This window comes from Somniosus microcephalus, chromosome 6 (genome assembly GCF_052327205.1).
Source record: "Somniosus microcephalus isolate GS21.2 chromosome 6, FLI_Smic_1.0, whole genome shotgun sequence".
NCBI lineage: Eukaryota > Metazoa > Chordata > Chondrichthyes > Squaliformes > Somniosidae > Somniosus > Somniosus microcephalus.
The window spans coordinates 43,546,627-43,571,890 of NC_140992.1; the positions used below are offsets into that span (position 1 = coordinate 43,546,627).

At 44.2% G+C, this 25,264-nt stretch overlaps 2 protein-coding genes across 4 annotated transcripts in view; one reads left to right on the top strand and one right to left on the bottom strand.

Moving 5' to 3' along the window:
• The window catches only part of LOC147115652 (dynein regulatory complex protein 9-like), a 40,990-nt gene extending 25,081 nt beyond the window's left edge, over window positions 1-15,909 (bottom strand). Inside the window, exons 1-4 of one of the 3 annotated variants that reach the window (XM_085990098.1) lie at window positions 15,771-15,860; window positions 14,688-14,925; window positions 3,133-3,271; window positions 317-567 (exon numbers count right to left, since the gene is read on the bottom strand). In XM_085990098.1, coding sequence (XP_085846224.1) covers window positions 317-567; window positions 3,133-3,171 — 290 coding nt within the window. In that variant the 5' untranslated portion in view covers window positions 3,172-3,271; window positions 14,688-14,925; window positions 15,771-15,860. Of the gene's footprint in view, window positions 1-316; window positions 568-3,132; window positions 3,272-14,687; window positions 14,926-15,770 lie in introns of all 3 variants that reach the window. The other 2 variants (XM_085990097.1, XM_085990096.1) reach the window with 2 other exon arrangements.
• A 301-nt stretch (window positions 15,910-16,210) lies between these two features.
• rpl35a (ribosomal protein L35a) lies at window positions 16,211-23,378 on the top strand. The gene is made up of 5 exons (XM_085990099.1): window positions 16,211-16,278; window positions 16,481-16,517; window positions 17,368-17,520; window positions 18,577-18,721; window positions 23,309-23,378. Exons 2-5 carry the CDS (start codon window positions 16,507-16,509, stop codon window positions 23,330-23,332), a joined length of 333 nt encoding a protein of 110 aa, XP_085846225.1. The 5' UTR covers window positions 16,211-16,278; window positions 16,481-16,506; the 3' UTR covers window positions 23,333-23,378.
• The last annotated feature ends 1,886 nt before the right edge of the window (window positions 23,379-25,264 follow it).

A 25,264-nucleotide genomic window follows, 5' to 3' on the forward strand; every position in this document is an offset into this window, starting at 1 on the left:
GAATAATGCTGAAGGAAGTGGGTTTGAAGGAGAGCAAAATTATTTGGGTGGTGAAGGATATAAAGAAGTGGTTGGTGATGCCCTTATCAATGATCGAAAGCATGGACGTGTTTGGTTGATAAAACAATGATAGGAAAAATTGTGCTGTTCATGTATAAATACAAAACATTTCAGACAAATTATAAAAATGTGACTCCATAACTACATTTTTACCTGATTTATCATAGATTGTAGTGAAGGACTTGGAAATATACTCAGACAAAAATGACTACATTAAAGTGTATTGGCACTTACAAGTTAGTCCCTGGGACCTCACCTGTCAGCTTGCACCTTTGTCAGATTATCAGCAGTAAGTGGACTCTGTTTCAGGGATGTGCTGAAGAGCTGACTGCTCCTCTTCAGGTCCCCTGCAGCTTCCTGGATTTGCACTCCCAGCTCAACCAGTCGTTCTGTAGAGACTCTTCCAGTCTCCTCCTTCTCATCTGACCTAGAAGACATCAGCTCCTGAAACTTGGACTCCGCCTGCTTCTGACCCTTCAGTATCAGGTCAATGTCATTCCCTGCAATCTGGACATGAAAAAAGTAAGATTTTCCTTTGGAGAAATAAAATGATGTTATGCTCAGGTTTTCTAAGAACTTTACAATCTTTAAAAGCATAATTTGCATAAAATAAACCTGAGCTCATTTGTTTTTTGATTCTGTAACTGAACAAGCTATGTTGTTTTGCAGGTGCTAGTTGAAATATCATAAGAGATTAAAACAGCCTAGACTTTAACCATTACAGCACTGCACCAGACCTTTTCAGACACCAAGACATGCAGGGCAGGAACCACATTTATGCCTTGTCTATACTGACATACAGTGCTGTAATCAACACTTAAAACTATGTGGACAGTTTAGTTTGACTGTCCCATTTATACTTTAAATAAATTTTAAAGCAAAAAAGCCCTGGGCTAGAGAGAGGGGAAATCCTAAGGGTTTCCACGCTGAGGATACACTTGCTGCTGGAAAGTACAAATGAGTATACAGGCTTGGGTTTAGCTATGATGTTCACATGTTTGAAACGCTTGCATGTGGAAAAACTACCATTTAGGCAAGGTACCAAAGGGATGCTGGCACCTGTAAAACTGTTCTCCAGTATGCATCGATGGCTGCAGGATAGGAGAAAATTGCAGGGGTATCATAAAATAGTTTGGAGTGTGCATTTATCCACCTCATACATCAGTATCTATACGTGTGGGCATTTTTACATTTTAAATTTTGTTTTAAATGTTCATGGCTGTACATCAGGCAAAGATGGATAACATTAGCTGGATAACAGGGATTTGGATCATGAGTCTACTGCCAGTTTATACTGGTAGTCATCAGTGCGAGAACTACAACTGAAGAGCTAACAGTTTATGATGGTGACATTTCTGAATTCAGTTTGATAAATGGATCCCAGATTTTGGGAAGAATCTAATCTCCTTTTGTCACTATAAGTACCCAACTGGATATTTTTTGCCCCAATTTAAATTAATATTTTGAGAGGGATTGTGCTCATCAAGGTAAAAGATGTGATGGGGAATAGATTTTGGGCATCTAGGGGGAAAAATTCAGTTGGTTGCGCCTCCTGTTAGCGCCTTAAGAGGGCGCTAATGGGACGGAAAGCAACTGGCGCCCGGGCACGGCACTGCCCACGCCTCCCGCAAAATTCAGCAGGAGGTTAGTGGTGGCGCTAACAGGTAGCGCGCTGCGCCGCTGGCGATGACGTCATTGGCGTGCGCAGCGCCCTGCTCACGCCCCGGCCACGATCTTCGGGAGCGCCCCCTGACTTGAAGCCAGACGCTATGTCCCAGGGGGGCGTACCTGCGGCCGGGGAGGCACAATTTAAAGGCGAGGTGCGGGGCGGCCATTTTTGTTGCTGGCCGCCTGCCAGCGCTCCCGTCCCGGACCTCCTGAAATGCCCCCCCCACGGAGTGCTGGCTGCGCTCCAAGAGCCCGGCCCTTCTCTTGAGGGCCGGGCTCTTTTGCCTGCACTCCCGATCCCCGGGGGCCCAGCTGGGCCCCAGGTCGCGCTGCACAAGGCCCCTCCCCTTTAAGAAGGGGAGGAAGGCCTGCAATACTGCGGCGTGACGTGCTGCAGCGTGTGGCACTGCGGCACATAACACCGCAATATTGACTCACAGTGCCCCAAGAGGGATGCGGGGCGCTTCCAATAGCGCCCGCTTCCCTCTTGGGGCGCAACTACTCAATTTCCGGCGCGGAGATGCTCATTTTTCCGGGTTAGCGCCCCAGCGAAGTTAGCGCCCCAATTGGGGCGCTACTCAATTTTTAGCCCCTAGTGTCATAATCAAGTAACTTCACCTCTAAACCCCAACTTCAGAAGGGCATATCCTGCTGAAATAGTGTAAATTTTTCCAACTCACACCAGTAATCTTGTGACTTCTCTGAGTGAGAGTCTGTAAGTATGGCTGGGGTGGGAAGTGGAATACCACCAGCTTACTGAGCATTCTGTTCCAGTATCTCTGCAAGCCATTTTCAGTGCTGTATTGTGGGTACCAGAACTGTCACACAGTGATGTGACTATTATTGCATTCTGAGATGAACAAACATGTGAAATAGGGTTTCTCCTGAGAAATGTGCTTCTGATAGTACTGAAATTGTCACAGATTCTGACACCAGAAGCTCACAAAAGGTGTAAACAATTGGTTTCACACCAGATTCTTTACACCAGTAATTACAGCGATTTAGTCTAAGTAGATATTGTTTAAAGTTTCCTCATTTGCCTGACACCACCTAGCATCGTTGCAAAGATCAGTAGGTGTTGTGATGCTGTTTCATGCAGAGGCTGGTGGATACAGTTGGTTTCATAAACACCATTAAAAGTACTGGAATTAATAGAGGACTGAGGAGATAAGGTTTTGAGACTGGTATCTTAAATAGTTCACCTCCCCAATTTTTACATTTATTTTTATTTTCTCCCTGCTGCTGTAGGTCTCCCTGGGACATATAAATTCCTCTAACTGAAAAAACCTCCTTCTATGCCCATGGTAAAACTGGTCTTGTTTTGTCCAGAAAGCAATTTATTTAATACCTTTGCAGATGTAATGATACACAGACAGATGGCCAAAGATTAATGGAATCACTTACACTGGTTGCATCTGCCCTTTCCTCATAGGAGACTGGCATGATGAGGCCAAGAATGGTTAACTGATCTATGCAACCTTCCAGCACATTGCAGATCCGCAGAATATCAGCCTGGGAAAGTGGCTGTATTGCCTCAGCCTCACTAAAGGAAGAAAAAAAGGAAAAGAGGTCACACTGTATTTAAGTAAGGATTAGATTGTCAACAGTACCATCTATTAATTTGCTAACCTGCGACTAGAACGGCTTAGATTAATGCCTTGTAGTTTTACTGTGGGTGAAGGAGTCTCTAGATTGCATCATCAACAGGGCACAAACTAACTCCTACTGACAAAATTCCATCTGAATTTATGTTCAGGGCTCCCTGCGCAGTACCATGGAATTGTAAGATGTGGGTTTGCATCCGTTGCTACAGAGAAGTTAAGCACTTCACCACAGAGGAATCTCAATACAAGACTGCTTTTGCACACTTACTAGTGGCCAGTTTAAGAGCAGTGTAGGCAGAGGCCAGGGAACAGGTTGCCTGCAGTAGGCATGTAACCCAGTGCAATATGAAAAATAAGAGGGAGTAAATAACCCCAGAAAATAGCAGGTATATAGTATCACCAAAAAAGTGGTGTTATACTTCAGCTGAAAGTTATTCAGTGAGATAAGCTTCTGCTCATGAATCAACTATAATTAATTTAACAGTAATAAATTTGAATCAATTAAAAATAAATTTGAGCGAATCAAGGTAAGGAATATAACTGCTAGAAAATGGAAAAATTTTAAGTTTTAGGTACCCTTTGTAACATCTAACACTGCCATGGTAGGAATAGCACAGCCCAATGCAGAGTAAAGCAGCTTCTTAAACCCACAGTGCCTGCAAGCCCCAACCTCAGGACAGTATCCATGCCAACCTACAAAAGTTGGAAAAGCTGGTGACCTCTTCAAAAAATTAGAATACGCAGACCCCAAAAAGCTGACAACACAAAAAAAAAAACAAAAAAAAAATGCACAACTGAAAAACAGTCTTGACCAAGCCCACTACTTCAAGGCAGCTGTATAAGTTAAATCCCTCTTTATTAGATTGGATTTCATGACTTTTATTAATGCTTTGAGATCACATTCTATAATTCTGTTTTTCTGTGAAAATGACCTCTCGTATAACACATAAAAAAGAATTACAATGGGAGTGCTGTGTAACATGAACTTGTCAGGACTTAAACATCAGATATATCCAATATTCTTGTCATTTGTTTTACAGGGGGAAAAAGCTGAGTACACAAATGTGCAGTTTTTACAGTGGTGCACTGCAATTCAATATTCAAGCCAAAAATATATTAATGATTAGACGATTCTAAGCTTGGGATTTAAAAGCCTGTCAATTATAGGTGTAAGGGAAGGATTCTACAGTTTTGAGGTCCTTCAAAAGATGGATTAGTGCCGATGAAGAGCTATTGTCTTGCCTAAGTTATTCCAAGCCTAATTATACTCTGCTGCACATTCTCCAGGGAGTTATATACCTCCCTGAGACTAGTCTCGATGTTGTCCTCATGCTACATTTGAGATTATCAGAAAGACAGTAACCAATCCCCACAATCAGTAAAAGCAGGCCAGTGACAGTAACACTAACCTGCAAAGTAGTCCCATGAGTTTTAGACATGCCTTTTGCTGTCTGTATCATCATGATTTGCTCTGCAGAAAATTGTGTTGACTGGGATAAGTTTACAAAAGCTGGAACTTGCTTGCTGAAGATGTTATTCAGAGACTTTAACTTAAGGTATCTGCGGTACCTCACCAAAGTGACCATTTTTCATGTGGGAATATAGTGATTGTACACATCTTTTCAAAACCAGAGGGTACTCTCAAAGAGAGTCTGCATGGATCTGTGAAGGGTAGGTCATGTCTGATTAATCTAGTTGAATTTGAGGTCACGAGCATGGTGGATAGGGGAGTGTCTATGGATGTTGTCTATATCGAATTCCATAAAGCATCTGACAAGAGATTATTAGCAAAAATAAAAGCACACGGAATTAGAGGTAACCTTGTGAAGTGGGTCAGTAATTGGTTGGGAGATAGGAAGAAGAGAGTAGGGATAAAGGGTTTATTCTCTAATTGGCAGGATGTGACGAGTGGTGTTCTCCAGGGATCTGGACTGGAGCCTCAGTGTTGTACCATATAGTTTAATGACTTGGGTGAAGGTATAAAGAGTTGTCATTGAGTCATAACGGCACAGAAGGAGGCCATTCAACCCATCGAGTCCGTGCCGGCTCTCGGTAGAGCAATCCGGTCAGTCCCATTCCCCCGCTCTATCCCCGTAGCCCTGCAAGTTTATTCCCCTCAAGTGCCTATCCAGTCTCCCCTTGAAAACATCGAGTGTCTCTGCTTCCACCACTTCCATCGGCAGCGAGTTCCAGGTCCTCGCCACTCGCTGCGTAAAAAAGTTTTTCCTCACGTCTTCCCCTATCTCTTGCCCAAAACCTTAAATCTGTTTCCCCTAGTCCTTGTACTATCAACTAGTGGGAACAGCCTTTCCCCATCTAGCCTATCAAAACCCGTCATAATCTTGTAGACCTCTATCAAATCACCCCTCAACCTCCTTTGCTCTAATGAAAACAAATCCAGATTCTCCAACCTGTCCTTCTAGCTAAGATCCCCCATCCCCAGAACCATTCTGGTAAATCTCCTCTGCACCCTCTCGAGGGCCTTCACATCCTTCCTGAAGTGTGGTGACCAGAACTGGACGCAATACTCCAGTTGTGGCCGAACCAGCACTTTATAAAGATTCAGCATAACTTCTCTACTTTTGTACTCAATACCTCTCTTTATGAAGCCCAAGATCCCATATGCTTTGCTAACCACTCTCTCAATGTCCTGCCACTTTCAGGGACCTATGCACTTTAACTCCCAGGACCCTCTGTGCCTGCACACTCTTTAAAAGTGTGCCATTAAGTGTATGTTGCCTCTCCCTGTTCCTTCTGCCAAAATGCATCACCTCACACTTCTCTGTATTAAATTCCATCTGCCACTTGCCGGCCCATTCTGCTAGCCTTTCTATGTCCTGTTGCAGTCGATTGGTATCATCCTCACTGTTTGCCACACCCCCAAGTTTGGTGTCATCAGCAAATTTAGAAATTCTACTTAGATATTCTATGACCTGGATACAATACAATCAAAAAAAGCAGTGGCCCCAGCACCGACCCTTGGGAAACACCACTGTCTAACATCCTCCAGTCTGAAAAACAGCCATTTACCACAACTTGCTGTTTTCTGTCCTTAAGCCAATTCCTTATCCAAGCTGCCACTGACCCACCTATTCCATGAGCCTCAATTTTGTTAACCAGCCTTCAGTGTGGTACTTTGTCAAACGCCTTCCTAAAATCCATGTAGACAACATCCATTGCATTCCCTTCATTGATCCTCCCTGTTACTTCATCAAAAAATTCAATTAGATTAGTCAAGCATGATCTGCCTTTTACAAATCAGTGTTGGCTCTGCTTAATTAGCTTAAACCTCTCCAAGTGCCCATTAATTTTTTCCTTGATTATTGTTTCTAAAACTTTACCCACCACTGATGTTAAACTGACCGGCCTGTAGTTACTAGAATTGTCCTTACACCCTTTCTTGAACAATGGTGTCACTTTTGCCACTTTCCAATCCTCATGCACCTCCCCCACATCTAGGGAAGATTGGAAAATTATGGCAAGCCCATCCGCTATCTCCTCCCCCAATTCCCTTAGCATTCTAGGATGCAAGCTATCTGGACCAGGTGACTTATCCACTCTAAGCATACCCAGCCTTTCTAGTACATCCTGTCTATCAATTTTCACCCCTTCCATTGCTTCTACCTTTTCCACTGCTACCGATATTTTGTCAGCATCCACCTCCTTAGCAAACACCGATACAAAGTACTCATTGAGTATTCTAGCTTTGCCCTGCGCCTTTACGCATATAACACCTTCTTTGTCGCTAATAGGCCCCACCGCCCCCCCCCCTTACTACCCGCTTACTGTTAACATGCCGGTAGAAGATTTTTGGGTTCCCTTTTATGTTAACTGCCATTCTACTCTCATATTCTCTCTTTGCCAATCTTATTTTCATCTTCACTTCCCCTCTCAACTTACTGTATTTGGTCTGGTTTTCCCTTGAAGAATTCACCTGACATTCATCATACACCCTCTTTTTTTGTTTCATCATCTTCTCTATCTCCCTCGTCATCCAAGGAGCCCTTGCCCTTCCCTCTTGTTGGAATGTACCTCGCCTGTACTTGGAACATCTCCTCCTTAAAGATCACCCATTGTTCTGTTACAGTTTTTCCTGTCAGTCTTTGGTTCCATTTTACCCTGGCTAGATCCTTTCCAGGGTAAAATCCCATTGAAGTTAGCCCTATTCCAGTTTAGATGTTCCACTCTAGATTGTTCCTTGCTCCTCTCCATTGCTAATCTAAATCTTATGATACGATGATCACTCGTACCCAAGTGTTCTCCCACAGACACTTTGGTGGACCTGGCCCACCTCATTCCCCAGCACCAGATCCAGCAATGCCTCCTTCCTAGTTGGGCCAAGAACATACTGGACAAGGATATTCTCCTGAACACATTTCAGAAATTCCTCCCCCCTCCTTTCCCTTTACCCTAGCATTATCCCAATTGATATTTGGGTAATTAAAGTCCCCCAATATCACCACTCTATAGCTCTTGCATATCTCTGTGATTTCCCTGCAGATTTGCTCCTCTACCTCCCTCTCACTATTTGGAGGCCTATAGAATACCCCCAATAGCATGATCATTCCCTTTTTGCTCCTCAACTCTAACCAAATGGATTCTGTCCTTGTCCCCTCAAGAACATCCTCCCTTTCCAACACTACAATGTCTTCCTTAATCAGCACTGCCACCCACCTCCCTTTTATCCTTCCCTATCTTTTCTGAACACCTTGTACCCTTGAATATTAAGTGCCCAGTTCTCACCATTTTTAAGCCACGTTTCCATTATTGCCACACGGCTAATTGTGCTTGTAGCTCACCAACCTTATTCACCACACTTTGTGCGTTTACGTACATGCATTCTAAACCCATTTTTGAATTTTTCGTAGTCTTCCTTAGTCTGTTCCTATCTAATATGGTACTACTTCCGCCTCTAGTACTACATTCTTCTCTAGTACTATCCAACACACTCACTCTTTCATGCACCTTATTCCCCTTTTCTACTCCTATAGGCTGGTGCCCATCCCCCTGCCAAGCTTGTTTAAACCCTCCCCAACAGCACTAGCAAACCTCCCCGCGAGAATATTGGTCCCGGCTCTGTTGAGGTGTAACCCGTCTGGCTTGTACAGGTCCCGCTTCAGGAATCTAAAGCTCTCCCTCCTGCACCATCTCTCCAGCCACGCAGTCATCTGTTCTATCCTCCTATTCCTGTACTCACTAGCACGTGTCACCGGGAGTAATCCGGAGATTACTATCTTTGAGGTCCTGCTTTTTAATCTCTCCTAGCTCCCTAAAATCTGCCTGCAGGACCTCATCCCTCTTTCTGCCTATTTTGTTGGTCCTGATATGGACAATGACCACTGGCTGTTCACCCTCCCCCCTTCAGAGTGTCCTGCAGCCACTCAGTGACATCCTTGACCCTGGCACCAGGGAGGCAACATGCCATCCTGGAGTCATGTCTGCAGTCATAGAAACACCTGTCTGCTCCCCTAACTATCGAATCCCCTCCCACTATTGCTCTTCCACTCTTTTTCCCCGTCCTGTCCCGTCCCATGCAGCTGAGCCACCAGTGGTGCCTTGGACTTGTCTCTGGCTGCACTCCCCAGCAGAACCATTGCCCCCACCAGTACTCAGAACAGAATACTGGTTGGAGAGCGAGATGCACTCCGGGGACTCCTGCACTACCTGCCTGGTCATCCTCTTCTGTCTGGCGGTCACCCATTCCCCCTCTGCCTGCATACTCTTAAGCTGCGGGGTGACTGTAGTGTATATACCTTTAAGAGAGAACTACTTTTAAAGCTCCTGTATACTGTAGTACCGGCAGTGACCACACCTGTATATAAGCCTTGAGCATGCCTCTGTACCCCCAGTCTTGAGACTACCCTACTCCAGTAAATACCTGTTGATTGTTAAGTTACAGCATCCGTGTGGTTATTGAAAAACATCATACTCTCAGAATCACGGATCTAACAGTGGTGACGAGTGTCGATTTGAATCTACCTGTAACTCTGCATTTCCCATCGAGGATTCGCTCCGGGAGGGCGGTGGAAGAAAGTCGAGGCCAGAAACATGGGCGTCGACCACGAGCAACCGCCCAGTCGTCCGGCAGAGAGTGAACATCGCAGGGGAGGCTGTGGAGAGCCGGGCTTGGTTCCCCAGCCACGACGATCAGCAACAGACTGACGACAGGTACTAGGTACAGCGCAGATCCTTCCCGGACAGCGGCGGCTGGAGCCGACTGACGGCAGAGAAAAAGCCGAGCAGCGTCGACGGGGTAAGATAGAGGGTGAAGCGCACAGGGCACAGCCGGGGGTTGAAAACCGAGCGGCATCGAGGAAAAACAAAACGGAGAGAGGGTAAGCAGCAGCCGGGTTCAGGACCGAGCGGCAGAAACGGGAAAGGCGCACAGAAAAAAAAACGCGCAGAGCGCAGCCAGGGCTCAAGGGCTGAACAGTGTCCGTGGGGAGAAGAAGGGAGAGCGCGGGAGACGCCATTGAGCCGCGGAGAAGAAGGAAGCGTGCGGGAGACGCCATTTTTAGAAGCCGCAGCGGAGAAGAAGGGCGAGCGCGGGAAGAAAGGAAAGCGCGGGAGATGCCATTTTGTGCCAGCGGAGAAGAAGGGAAAGCGCGGGAGACGCCATTTTTGACAGTTAAATCACACCCAGGGATGCCGAAGAGTGGCAGTATCTCTACGTTCGACAATGAAGTCAAAGATTGGGCGACATATGTGGAACGTATTGAGGGGTACTGCAGGGCGAATGAAGTGCCAGATGCTAGGAAAGCACTGGTTTTGTTAAATTCCATGGGTGCAAAAACTTATGGGTTACTGCGAAACCTAAAAACCCCAGAGAAGCCTGTGAATAAGAATTTCAAAAGCATAGCAGAAATCCTACAGGACCACTTAAACCCCACACCGCTGCTGATAGCAGAACGATTTAAGTTCCATAAAAGGAACCAACACAAAGACGAAAGCAATGCTGAGTACTTAACGGAACTGCGCAAGCTATCGAAACACTGCCAGTTTGGAGTGGGACTAGCAGATACGTTAAGGGACAAGTTTGTGTGTGGGCTTCAAAGTGGCGCTGCAGAGATACAACGGAGACCGCAAGAATATGGCACCAATGAAATGTCCTATGGAACAGGGAAGTGTTATCGCTGCGGCAGAACAACACATGACCAGAAGGATTGTTGGTTCAAGGACCAAGTGTGCAGACAGTGTGGAAAAGCAGGACACAAAGCAAGAGTCTGCAGGTCTGGGAAGAAAACCAACAGCAAGAAATCTCCACAGGAGCAGTACAAAAAGGTACACAAGGTGATGGAGAGTAGTTCAGATGAACAGAAAAGTGACACAGACTCCGGAAGCAAGGAGCTAGGTTGTCTGAAACTACATAAGGTAAGCAAAATGGAGGATCACCAGACTATCTGGGTTACACTCAAGATAGACGGAGTCCAAGTGAAAATGGAATTGGACACAGGATCAGCCCTAACAGTCATAAACCAAAGGGACTACAAGCGGCTATTTTCACATATACCCTTGAAAGCTACAGAGATTGTCTTGAAGACGTACACGGGGCAAAAAGTCTACCCCAAAGGAAAAATAAGGGTGAAAGTGATATACAAAGGCCAGGAAATACCTAAAATGGACTTATGTATTGCCAGATGGAGGACCACCACTGCTAGGACATGAATGGATCCGGAAGATACAATTAGATTGGCATTCCATACTGGCACTGAAGGTTGAGGCCAAAAAGGATGACGACGTCACACCTGGACGACTGTCCAAAATGCTAACTGACGCAAAAGAAGTGTTCCAGGAGGGACTCTGAACACTAAAAGGCATAACAGCAACGATTAAAATAGAGGAAAATGCAAGCCCAAAGTTTCTTAAGGCCAGACCAGTGCCTTATGCAATCAAGACCAGCCGTCGAAGCAGAGCTGGAAGGGTTGGAACATTCAGGAGTACTGTCCAAAGTAGACTGGAGCGAGTGGGATACACCCATCGTTCCTGTAATGAAGAGGTCGTTGAGTAATACGCCTGGGGAACCAAAGAAGGTCCGCATCTGTGGGGATTTTAAGGTGACAGTGAACCCAGTCCTTCACACGGTACAACATCCGCTTCCACGAATTGAGGATATTTTCGCCTCGCTATCTGGAGGTAAACACTTCACCAAAATTGATCTAGCCCAGGCGTACTTGCAAATGGAGGTAGAAGAAGCCTCGAAACAATACCTCACGATCAACACTCATAAAGGTCTCTATCAATACAACCGGCTGGTGTTCGGGGTAGCATCGGCTCCGGCTATTTGGCAAAGGGCGATGGATCAGGTCCTGCAAGAGATTCCAGGGACCCAGTGTTATTTGGACGACATCCTGGTCATGGGCGAAAATGACAGTGATCACCTCGCCAACTTGGAGAAGGTGCTCACCAGATTAAAGGAATATGGGCTACGAGCTAATCGCCACAAGTGCGAGTTTTTCCAGAAGCAGATCTCGTATTGTGGCCACATCATCGATGAAGAGGGGTTACATAAGTCCCCTGAAAAGATTGAGGCAGTAGTCAAGGCTCCAGCACTGGAAAATGTGTCACAACTGAGGTCGTTCCTCGGGCCGGTAAACTACTACCATAAGTTCTTACCAAATTTGTCCACGGTATTACACCCACTGAACACCCTACTGCAAACGGGTACCATGGAAGTGGAATGACGAACGTAGATGAGCTTTCCAGAAGTGTAAAGAATTGATCCCATCAAAAGAGGTGTTGGCCCATTTCAACCCAGCACTACCAATTCATTTGGCATGTGATGCATCACCCTATGGTATTGGAGCGGTGCTGTCGCACAAATTCCCAGACGGGTTGGAGAGGCCAGTAGCCTTTGCTTCTCGGTCACTAACCTCAGCCGAGCGCAACTACGCCCAGATTGACAGGGAGGCCCTCAGCCTAGTATGGGGAGTAAAAAAATTCAACCACTATCTGCATGGGCAGAAGTTCACCTTGCTGACTGACCACCAACCACTTGTCTCCATCTTTAATCCTAAGAAGGGCATTCCAGTGATGACTGCACAACGGTTACAAAGATGGTCCCTGTTTCTAGGGCCGAATCAATATGAAATAGAATATAAAGGCACGAAACAGCATGGAAACGCTGATGGGCTATCACGCCTGCCACTGCCTACTGTGGAGGAAGCACCAGCAGTGGACCCTATCGAGATATTTTATTCGTCAATAATTGAACGATTGCCAGTAACGAACGCGGATATAGAGAAGGAGACCCGCAATGATCCGACACTGTCTCGGGTATATGATTTGACGGTGAGGGGATGGCCAACACATGGCGACTCACTGTTGCCAGCATTCTCATCCAGAAGAGAACAGCTGTCAGTATGCCAGGGGACAGTGATGTGTGGATCCCGAGTGGTGATTCCACCCAAGTTAAGGGAGAGAGTGCTAAATGAGCTTCATGAAGGTCATCTGGGAGGGGTGAAAATGAAAAGCCTTGCTAGGGCTTATGTGTGGTGGCCGGGGATCGATCAACAAATCGAGGACCTGACAAAGAGCTGCTCAGGATGCCAGAAGGTCCAAAATGCACCACCACATGCCCCTCTACACCCATGGGAGTGGCCCTCCTCTCCATGGCAACGGGTGCACATTGATTTTGCTGGTCCATTCATGGACTCAATCACAGAATCACAGAAACCCCACAGTGCAGGTAGAGGCCATTTCGGCCCATCGAGCCTGCACCGACACATATCCCACCCAATCCCTGTAACCCCTACACCAACACATATCCCACCCTATCCCCGTAACCCCACGTATTTAATCCCCCTAACACTAAGGGTCAATTTATCATAGCTAATCAACCTAACCCGCACATCTTTGGACTGTGGGAGGAAACCCACGCAAACACGGGGAGAATGTGCAAACTCCACACAGACAGTCGCCCGAGGCCAGATTTGAACCCGGGTCCCTGGCGCTGTGAGGCAACAGTGCTAACCACTATGCCACCGTGCCGCCTCAATGTTCTTAATAGCAGTGGATGCTCACTCGAAATGGCCTGAGGTGATAAAAATGTCCTCAGCCACTACAGAGAAAACGATTGCAGTCCTACGGACCATATTTGCCAGGAACGGCTTGCTAGAGCAGATTTGCTCTGATAATGGACCACAGTTTGTGTCCGAAGAGTTTCGGAAATTTATGAGAAGGAATGGGGTCAGGCATTACACATCCGCCCCGTATCATCCAGCCACAAATGGATTGGCTGAGAGGTTCGTACAAACCTTTAAAAAGGCGATAAAGGCCATGTGCAACGATGAAATTCCACTACAGCATAAGGTGGACAATTTCCTATTAGCCTACAGAAATGCGACACACGCAGTCACCAACCAGACCCCGGCCATGATGTTCTTTAACCGAAGGTTGAGATCTCGTCTGGATTTGCTCAGACCAAATGTGCGAAGAAATGTTGAGGATAAACAATTCCAGCACATCAATGAGAAGCCGACAAGGAGCTTCAATGTAGGACAACCAGTCTTGGCCCGTGACTACCGAACAGAGAAATGGCAACCCGGAACAATATGCACAAGGCAGGGGCCATTAATGTACACAGTGGATGTCGGGGAGAACATTCTGAGACGCCACGTTGATCAGATCTTGGCGTCACAGGAACGAGTCAACCCCATGTCTCGAGTACCTGGGGATGAACCCGACATACCGGTAGCATCTACCTCAGAACCAGTAGCAGTGGAAACCGATGAACTAACCGGCGAAAAGAGGCCAGAATCGCCTCCGCACCAAGAACAAGAACCTCAGGAAAGGCGCTATCCCGAAAGGATCAGGAAGCCGCCCCAAAGACTGAATCTATAAATGGACTATTGTTGTTTAATGTACATGTTAAAGTGTTAATTGTTATTTGAATATTATGGGTACTGCTAATCTAAAAGGGGAGGAATTGTAGTGTATGTACCTTTAAGAGAGAACTACTTTTACAGCTCCTGTATACTGTAGTACCGGCAGTGACCACACCTGTATATAAGCCTTGAGCATGCCTCTGTACCCCCAGTCTTGAGACTACCCTACTCCAGTAAATACCTGTTGATTGTTAAGTTACAGCATCCGTGTGGTTATTGAAAAACATCACACTCTCTGAATCACGGATCTAACAGTGACCACCTCCAGAAACATGCTATCCACATAACTCTCAGCCTTGCAGATGCACCGCAGTGACTCCAGCTGCTGCTCAAGCTCTGAAACACGGATCTCGAGCTGCTGTAGCTGGTGACACTTCCTGCACGTGTGGTCGTCCAGGCTATGCAAAGCATCCAGGACATCCAACGTGGCACAGGACTTAAAACTTAAAAAAGACACTCGCCAGCTACTCACCAATCAGCTCCTTCCCTTGTGCCGACATCACTTTTTCTACTCTGACGTCACTCTTTCGAATTCTGCCTCTTGAGTTGCTGTATGTCCACGTGTGCAGGTGACACGACATTATAAGGCACAGTAAGTTGTGTGGATGGGAGCAGGAACTTATAAAGGGACATAGGCAGACTAAATGAACGGGCAAAACTATAGCAAATGGGGTTCAATGTGGGGAAGTGTGAGGTCATCCACTTTGCATCTGAGAAAGACAAACCAAAATATTTTCTTAATGGTCAGGAAAGATATATTGGCCTTGGAAGGGGTACAATGTAAATTCTCCAGAATTATACCAGGGCTTGAAGGGTTAAATTGTGAGTTTAATCAGTGTGTTTAAAAAGATAAAGGGATTCGATAGAGTAGATACATAGAAACTATTTCCTTTGGTGGGGGAATCTAGAACAAGAGGGCATAATCTTAAATTAGATCAGGCCATTTTGGAGTGAAATCAGGAAGCATTTTTTCACACAAAGGGTAGTGGAAATCTGGAACACTCTCCCTGAAAAGGTTGTGGATGTTGGGTGAATTGAAATTTTCAAGACTGAGATCGATAGATTTTTGTTGGGTAAAGGTATCAAGGGATATGGAACAAAGCCAGGTAATTGAAGTTGAGAAGGGTTTCGACCAGAAACGTTGACTCTATTTCTCTCTCCACGGATGTTGCCTGGCCTGCTGAGTTTTTCCAGCATTTTCTGTTGTTATTTCGGATTTCCAGCATCCGCAGTATTTTGTTATCGCATTGAAGTTGAGATGCAGATCAGCCATGATCTAACTGAATGGCAGAACAAGTTCGAGGGGCTGAATGGCCCACTCCTGTTCCCATGAATCGGAGCTGAGCTCAATCCTTTACACAGACACAATTTCAAGCCGGAGTCACTAGATTGGAATCAACAGCAGAGACAGTGGCTGATATTGCTGCTATGGCTGAGATCCCAGCACAAGCCAGGAATTAAACCTTGGAGATGTGCATGGCTGAGTTCCACACCGGACCGTGCATTTACCCATTGAGACATCATAGATACCTTCAACTTACGCCGACCAACTCACCCTTCTGTCCCATTATTTATGGTTGATCCTGTAGTATTCGTCTCGGGGACGTTACGAAGAGCTTCCCTGTGTGCTCTGCTGCCATACATTGTTGACAGGTTGTCATAGAAACACTTCGGGGCTTACACTGCAGGCTGTGCTGTCTATGAAGCTGCCCTGTAGCGTGCACAAAGTTCATCATTGATCAAACAATTATATTTATACATTTGAGGAGTTAGAGGATTTATAACTAGTTTAAATAAACGTCTATTTAAAAGAATGTTCGATTTTTAAGCTGTTTTACTTTGAAGAAATGTGTTGCCAAATTGGGTCTATTAAATTGCTCAAATTTTGATGTGATTTTTTCCCCCAAATTTTTTCAATTTAACCGTTGTAAAATTAAATTATTTCAAAAGTAAGTGCCCTGTGTAGTTTGGTGGTTTGAGCTGCGGCGCCCAGCATAGGCCTAGCAATTTCCCAGCGTGCCTTGCCGCGGCCTCTTCCTCCATCTTGGATTCTCGGGCAGGCCGTGAGTGCTGAGCGCTGCTGACTTGTCACCGCTTTTTGACATTTGTTCTTTGCGTTATGGCGTCTCAAAGTAGCTTGGGCCAGTGCACGAGATTGTGTGCTTTGGTTATTTGTTATCGGGGAGTGTGTGTGGCGGCGGATGTTTGTGATACTGACCGGATTGTACTCGGTGGTGTTTGACCGTCTCTCTCGCTCTCTTCCAGATTCAGCTGCCCCGCGCGCGCTCGCAATGCCTGGAAGGTAAGAGATGGACGGGCCGCGTCTTAGACCCTCCTTCGGCTTGTGGCTGCTTCTTCAAATCCACTATCCGCTCGGACTGTACGGGGATCTCCTGCTTTCAGTGCCTGTGGTGCATCTGAAGCTTTTGGGTGGGTGGGTGGGGTACGAGGCACATAAGGCCTGCGCCGTGTTTTCTTAGAAACGTGTTCCTTTTTCCTGCATTGCTTATCAGTCACTCACAGTGCGGGTTGTCCATTAAGCAAGTACCTTTTTTAAAGTGACAAAAAAAAGCCTACCGGGCCTGTCCAATTTTCGTATATTAACCCACCTTCTCACTACATCCCTCATTCTCATCTCAAGAAGCATCTAATTGCCGAATTAATATTTCAGTGGCATCCTTGACAAATTACACAATTCTTTTGGCGAAAATGTTATACCTGACATCTGCTCTTATTCCCCTTTTTGATAATGTGTCAAGCTGGCCACTGGGTTTTCGTATAAAGAAATATGTAATGATCACCTTGTTGCTGTTTACTGTGACAGATTAAATGTAAGATTATTGAAATAAATATAAACCAGGTCACTGGGAGATAGCAAGAGTTTCAGATCTGGCCTGTGGTTTTCAAAAGGAGGGATTTTTGCAATAGAAATAAACAGAAAATATTGCAGATACACAGGCCGGCATTTGAAAAGATTAATATTTTGGGTAGTAACACTTAACGGAATCTTAATCTTGTGAAATTTGGCAATCTGAAAGCTTTGACATGATGGTCTTTTGTCATTATAGGTATTGAAAAACCATTTTGCTTTTTAACTTGTAATTAGTTCTGAAAGACAAAGGTGTCATTACTTGTATATTTTTATTCCACAGATTGTGGTGCAAAGCTGTGTTTACTGGCTATAAACGAGGCCTTCGAAACCAAAGAGAGCATACTGCTCTCCTGAAGATTGAGGGGGTTTATTGCCGTGATGAAACAGAATTTTACCTGGGCAAGAGATGTGCCTACGTCTACAAAGCAAAGAAGTGAGAGTGCCTATTTTTGAATTGTGTACACTGTATTCCTTTTGACCAATCTGTAATGCTCATTTACGCAATCATTTCTGGGGAGATAGGTGGTTTTAATTCACTGTTGACATGCGTGTAAATGTTGTTCTTGTGCTGAGGCTTTGTGGTTATCTTTGGTACCTACTCAATGTTTGCTGCAGCTGTTGCTCCAGTGAGTTGTCTTTACAGTGACATAAGCATGTCTGTCCTTGTAATATTTCTTGATTTGACAGAAGACTAGAATTTGTTGCCCATATTGCACTGGACTTTTGAACTTTGATCAGGGTTTAAAATGTTGTATTCCAGCAAATGTCTTAAGCTTGCTGTGAATCGCATCTTGAATCTCTGTTCATCACAACATCTGTTATTAAGTAAGCAAGGAACCTTTTAATGGTTTTAAAAGTTACATAGTGTTTTACTTTTGAATTGCATAGAATTTACAGCACTGAACCAGGAGATTTGGTACAACTGGTCTTTGCTCCACATGCACGTCCTCCCACCCTACTTCATCTAACCCTATTAAAGTTGTTACTGAACTCGCTAAACCTTTACTCAACGGCAAAATTGCACTGTTCAAGTATAGTTGTCAGTGTGGTCCGGATGCTTGGGTTGTATTTGCTTCAACTTCAGTTTTATATGTAGATTACATTTTTACTTGGGAGCAAAATGTAGCTATAGGTGCAGTTACATTACAGCTGAACTGCTTGGTGCAATGGTGTTCTCTGCAGAAATTTAATATCCCAGATTGCCTAATTCATACGGCTGACAGGGACTTTTGGGCACGTATGTGAGCAATTCTTTGGATTTATTTTTCTATAATCATGAATGATTTTCTATAATCTTGCTTCCAAAACTGTTTCTTGTTTAATCACTTAATTTGCTGGGCTTCTATTGTATTATTTCTAGTTGGGATTTAGTTCCCAATTACATTACTGCAATAATGGATCCTTGCTCCATTTGTTTCCAATTTAACAAACATGGTTGACTTTGTAGTTTGTGTTGGTCAAATGTAACTTTCTTTTGTTCCTTTTACAGCAACACTGTCACTCCTGGTGGTAAACCAAACAAGACTCGTGTCATCTGGGGTAAAGTGACTCGTGCTCATGGAAACAGTGGCATGGTCCGTGCCAAGTTCAGCAGTAACCTGCCCGCCAAGGCTATTGGGCACAGGATTCGTGTGGTGAGTGCAGGAAGCGACCTTTTTTTAAGATGCTGATTTTATATTTGGTCTCCCAGTACTGATCAAATCCTCATAGTGGTCTAGAAGTTTATGGGGTCTGTTCAGTATAAACAGTGGTCTAAATTCTGCTTTAACCAAGCAGAGTTTAGGTTGCTGTAGCTTAATAGTTCAGCAGTAGTTGATTGTTATGCATGATAGATTGGAAAAATAGATTAAAAGGTATAGTGGTAGATAAGCAGTGGCTAGCATTTAAAGAAATACAGGAAACTCTCATTTAAACGGCACCTAAATATCCGGAATTCTCTATTAACCGGTGTTACCACCGAATTGGAGCCTGAACGGACCCAGTGATATACAGGGTCGACGTATACCCAACTTCGACTTATAGAGCAATAAACTCGGACTACTGCGGACCTTGCTGGAATGTGCGAGTACACTTTTATTTACAGAGCGCTCTGGGAGAAGTGCTGTACACCCCTTTGGTGCAATCGCCAGCTTCTCAGCTTTACAATAGCAGCCGCGCTCCTTTTACACAATTTTAAAACAGGAAAGATACCATATTACATTAATTCCATGGCCAATCTGGTACTTTAGCATCCTTTAACTTTGGCCAATCCGATACCTTAGCAACCCTTAATCACATTCTGTCAAAAACAAGTTGATTATATTATTATACCGTTAGCAGACAACCTGTCTCTGCACCTGCTTAATATCTGTTACATCTCCAGCTTTTTCCAGTTCTGATGAAGGGTCCCAGACCTGAAACGTTAACCCTGTTTCTCTCTCCACGGATGCTGCCTGGCCTGCTGAGTATTTCCAGCATTTTCTGTTGTTATTTCAGATTTCCAGCATCCGCAGTATTTTGCAATTATATTACTGTTCTGTACAAGTGACATCACACGTTTGGTGTAAGCAGATCAAGTCAGCTGTCTGTTATGCCAGTGTCTGCAAAATGTCAATGAATGTCAAGTATTTCAGCAGGCACTACAGTGCCATTTTAAAATTTCCTCCAACACCGGCAAAATTCATACTCCGAAAACAACACCTCAATAACCGGAAATGTTGCCGAGTCTCCCGCGGTGGCCAAGTTAGTCAGTGGGGGTAGTTCTCCAAACCGCCACTACTCGGCCTCTTGGCGCTGTCGGATGTCCAAACACCTCAATAACAGGAGTCTGACTCTCCCGTGCTGCCAGTCATCTCTTCCGATCTGCCATTTTTCTGTTTACTGTATAAGTTTTGTTTTACTGTTATTATGCTCAACTGGCAGTACTGTACTTTTAATCAAGCATCTTCCACCATCATTCATTTAACAACATTCTGTAGGTGAGTACCCAATTACTGTATACTGCACATTTCTTGATTTTTTTTGTTTGTTAAAAATAGCCTCAGTAGATAACCCTTTCCGTCATCCGGAATTTTTAATCAACTGGCACCATCCCGGTCCAGTCGGTGCTGGATACCAAAGAGTTTCCTGTATTTCATAATTCTCAACAAAAATACATTCCATTCAGAAACAAAAACTCCATGGGAAAAGTGATCCAACCGTGGCTAAGAAGTTATGGATCGCATTAGATTGAAAGAAGAAGCTTATAATGTTGCAAAGAATAATAGTAAACCTGAGCATTGGGAGAGTTTCAGAAACCAGCAAAGATTGACCAAAAAATTAATAAGGGGAAAAAATGAGAGAAAACTAGCAAGAAGTATAAAAGCAGATTGTAAGAGTTTCTACAAGTGTGTAAAAAAGAAAAGAGTAGCAAAAGTAAACATTGGTCCCTTAGAGGCTGAGACAGGAGAAATTATTATGGGGAATAAGGAAATGGCAGAAACGTTAAATATTTTGTATCTGTCTTCACAGTAGAAGACACACAAAGCATACCAAAAATGGTGGGTAACCAAGGGCCTAATGAGGGTGAGGAACTTAACGTAATTAATATAAGTAGAGAAAAAGTACTAGAGAAACTAATGGGACTAAAAGCTGACAAATCCCCTGGACCTGACGGCCTACATCCTAGGGTTCTGGAAGAGGTGGCTGAAGAGATAGTGGATGCATTGGTTTTGATTTTCCAAAACGCCCTAGATTCTAGAATGGTCCCAGCGGATTGGAAGGTCGCAAATGTAACATCGCTATTCAAGAAAGGAGGGGGAGAAAAAAACCGAAAACTACGGGCCAGTTAGCCTGACATTAGTCGTCAGGAAAATGCTGGAATCCATTGTTAAGGAAGTGGTATCAAGTCACTTAGAAAATCATAGCATGATTAGGCAGAGTCAACATGGTTTTATGAAAGGGAAATCGTGTTTGATAAATTTATTTAGAGTTTTTTGAGGATGTAACTAGCAGGGTAGATAAAGGGGACCCAGTGGATGTAGTCTACTTGGATTTCCAAAAGGCATTCGATAAGGTGCCACATTAAAGGTTATTACACAAGATTAGGGCTCATGGGGTTGGGGGTAATATAGTAGCATGGATAGAGGATTGGTTAACGGACAGAAAACAGAGAGTAGGGGTAAACATCTTTTTCAGGTTGGCAGGCTGTAACTAGTGGGGTGCTGCAATGATCAGTGCTGGGCCCTCAGCTATTTGCAATCTATATTAATGACCTAGATGAAGGGACCGAGTGTAATGTATCCAAGTTTGCTGATGATACAAAGCTAGGTGGGACAGTAAGCTGTGAGGAGAACACGGTGTCTGCAAAGGGATATACATAGACTAAGTGAGTGGGCAGTAAGGTGGCAGATGGAGTATAATGTAGGGAAATGTGAGGTTATTCACTTTGGTAAGAAGAATAGAAAAACAATATTTTTTAAATGGTGAGAAACTTTCAAATGTTGGTGTTGAGAGATTTGGGTGTCCTCATGCAAGAAACACAAAGCTAGCATGCAGGTACAGCAAGCAATAAGGAAGGCAAATGGCATGTTGGCCTTTATTGCAAGGGGGTTGGAGTATATGAGTAAGGAAGTCTTGCTACAATTGTACAGGGCCTTGGTGAGACCACACCTGGAGTACTGTGCGCAGTTTTGGTCTCCTTATCTAAGGAAGGATATACAGGAAACTGTGTTATCCGGAGGCAAGCTCGAGCCACCGGCAAAAATCAGGAGCCGTTTCGTTAGGTTTTTTTTCTTCTCGTGGCTTTTTTTTTCAACAGTCAGGCTCTGGAAAGTCTCTGAAGCTGTTGCTAAGCTACAGAGACGCTTCCAAGGTACGGGCCGACTGTTTAGAAGCTGTTGCTAAGCAACAGTGTTTGTTGTCAGATACGGAGATGAAAAGCTCCGTATGCTTCAACATTAACGCTGGTGTGTCTGGCAGTTTTGAGGGAACGGCAACAGCTCGGTGCCGGATAGCACAAAGTTTCATGTACTTGTCTTGGAGGCGGTGCAACAAAGGTTCACTAGATTGATTCTTGGGATGAGGGGGCTGTCCTATGATAGGTTGTGTAGAATGGGCCTATACTCTCGAGTTTAGAAGAATGAGAGGTGATCTCATTGAAACATACAAGATTCTGAAGGGGATTGACAGGGTAGATGCTGAGAGGTTGTTTCCCCTGGCTGGAGTGTCTAGAACTAGGGGGCATAGTCTCAGGATAAGGGGTAGGCCATTTAAGACTGAGATGAGGAGGAATTTCTTCACTCGGGGTTGTGAATCTTTGGAATTCTCTGCCCCAGAGGGCTGTGCATGCTGAGTCTTTGAGTATATTCAAGGCTGAGATAGATAGATTTTTGGACTCTAGGGGAATCGAGGGATATGGAGATCGGGCAGGAAAGGAGTTGAGGTCGATGATCAGCCATGATCTTATTGAATGGCGGAGAATGCTCGAGGGGCCATATGGCCTGCTCCTGCTCTTATTTCTTATGTTTTTACTGACTTAAAGCTATATTATGCTATTTTAAAGTCCTGATTAAAGTGACTCGTGGGTTGTAACAATCAGTAGTCTGTAGTATTTGGATTTACTTGGAGCACATCATATAGTTGAAATGGGTATGTTGCCTCAGATATTTTCCACAACGTTGAGCTGTCCAGTCTGGTTCTCCCAGCGACAGACTACGAAAATAATACAGTGGAATAATATTTGTCAAGGCTGACTGTGTTGCTGACTGGTGTTCAGGTTCTAGAAATATTAGTATTTTGACAAGTTTCTTAAGTGAGCTCATAATTGTGCTCTCTGGATACTACAAAGCCACTTCTGGTCCAGCTAAGTTTGGCGTTCTTCGTAAATACAATATTTTGGAAGCAAACTAGCAGTATCTATTGCATTCTGCTTGTGCTGTAGTGGGCAGTTGAGGCAATCGTTGATAAATGAATTCTGACTTGGGGGGCTTGTCTGCTCTAGTCAACCTGTCCTCAATTGCTCAAAGCAGACAGAAATTGCAAAACATGGAAATCCAGTATTTGCTTTGTTTTTATTTGTATTACATATTTAAATAAAATGTCCAGTGATGGCCCTGAATAAAGCAGTAGTTAGGCAAGTGTATGTTTCTCCGTGTAAGCACAGCTTCAATTTGTTGTGACTCATTTGATGGAAGCGTTAAGCTGTTTGTAAGTGTTTATTTTATATATTCGTCTTAAGTTTCTTGTCATTTTTTCTTTTCCAGATGCTGTACCCATCAAGGATTTAAAGCACAGCTGTACATAAATTGACAATAAATAGTAAAGTGGTCTAAATCGTCTGGTTTTGTGTGATTTCCTGTGTGTGTATCTATGTTGGCACAGTACGTTGGGCAGTTGCAACAATTTTTTATAAGTGACAAACACAAAGAATGGCATGATTCATATTTCAAATGTGTGTGTTATGTAAGTAGATAATGTTTAAAATCAAATGATTCTGTCCTGTGTAATGAAGCCTGCAATGGATGTGCTTAGGCTTTTGCCTCTTAATTAAGTCGTCGAAAGTATGCACTGCTCCATTGTGTGATTTTGATCCTGTTAACTTTGCAATGAATGTGCGCAACTGGCTTGCATCTTGGAAAGTTTTATATGGAAACGGCTAATCACATATGTATTCTCTCATTCTTACAGAAATCTTATCTTTATTTTGGTGGGAAGAATGAGGAGAGACCAGACTTGCTAAATGGTACAATTTTAATGGGGGTGCAAGAAGTGAGAGACCATGGGGTTGCTTGTGCACAAATCTTTGAAGGTGACAGGACAGGTTAATAAAGCATATGGGATCCTGGGCTTTATAAATAGAGGCATAAAGTACAAAAGTCTGGAAGTTATGCTAAACCTGACTAAAACACTAGTTTGGCCCCAGCTGGAGTATTGTGTCCATTTTGGGCTCCGCACTTTAGGAAGGATGTGAAGGCTGGAGAAGTTGCAGAGGAGATTTATTCAAATGATTCTAGGGATGAGGGATTGCAGTTATGTGGATAGACTGGAGAAGCTGGGGTTCTCCTTAGAACAGAGAAGGTTAAGAGGAGATTTGATAGTGGTGTTTAAAATCATGAAGGGGTTAGATAGAGAAACTGTTACCAATGGCTGAAGGGTCAATAATGAGAGGGCGCAAAATTAAGGTGATTTGGCAAAAGAACCAGAGGCAACATGAGGAAAAACTTCTTTGCAATGAGTGGTTTGGATTTGGAAGGTGGCAGATTTAGATTCAGTAGTAGCTTTCAAAAGAGGTTGGATAAATACTTGAAGGAGAAAAATTTGCGGGGGAATGGGACTAACTGGATTGTTCTTCAAAAGAGCCAGTGCAGATTTGATGGGCCGAATGGCCTCTTTCTGTGGTACTATTCTATGATTCACTATCTGAAAACATCTGTGATCTTGTATCTAGTATGTGAGATGCAGTTTGTCTTAAAATACTCCTGTGCAACGCCGTGGGACATTTTACTATGTTAAATGCACTATATAAATACAAGTTGTTGAGAGAAAATTCACAGTGGGTTCTTCTGAATTGCAGCCAGAAATTTTCAAACGCTTACAATTGCCTTTTGACATCCAGAAATTTGCAAGCAGCTATAATTACCTGAGTTGCCTATTTAGACCACTTTCTGCAGGGAATACTTGAATAGTAACCTTAAAGGGAGAGGCTGGGTTAGCCGTATCTCCCCAGACTACCTGGGAGCAACGGCATGGGAGATCTGCTAGTGTCGGCAGTGACTTCACTGCTGGATGGCAAAAGTGTTTCCGTATAGCCATTAACTGATGAGTGTTCAACTGCAACCAAGTAATATGTGCTGATCTAACTGACCTGTAGGGTTTCATTTTTTTTTTAAAGAAAGCACTAAGTGAAGGGCCCAAGCCCACAATAAAATAACATGGGTGTGCCTTGGTGCCCCTGATAAACGAATGGTTCCTGGTCTGGTGTTCAGTGACTTTTGCTTTTCAATGCACATGTGTGAAGGCTTGGTTATACTACCTCCGTCATGGTCACAATGGTAAGCTACCACTCGTTTGCTAGAACCATGGGCATGGTGCTGGAGGACTGCTAGTGTCTGCTGCAGCAAGAGTAAATGCTTTCATAAGTATATAAATTTAGGAAGGATGCTGTTTTGCTTTATTGCAATGATGATCTATTCAGGTTAGAATCCTACAGCACAGGAGGA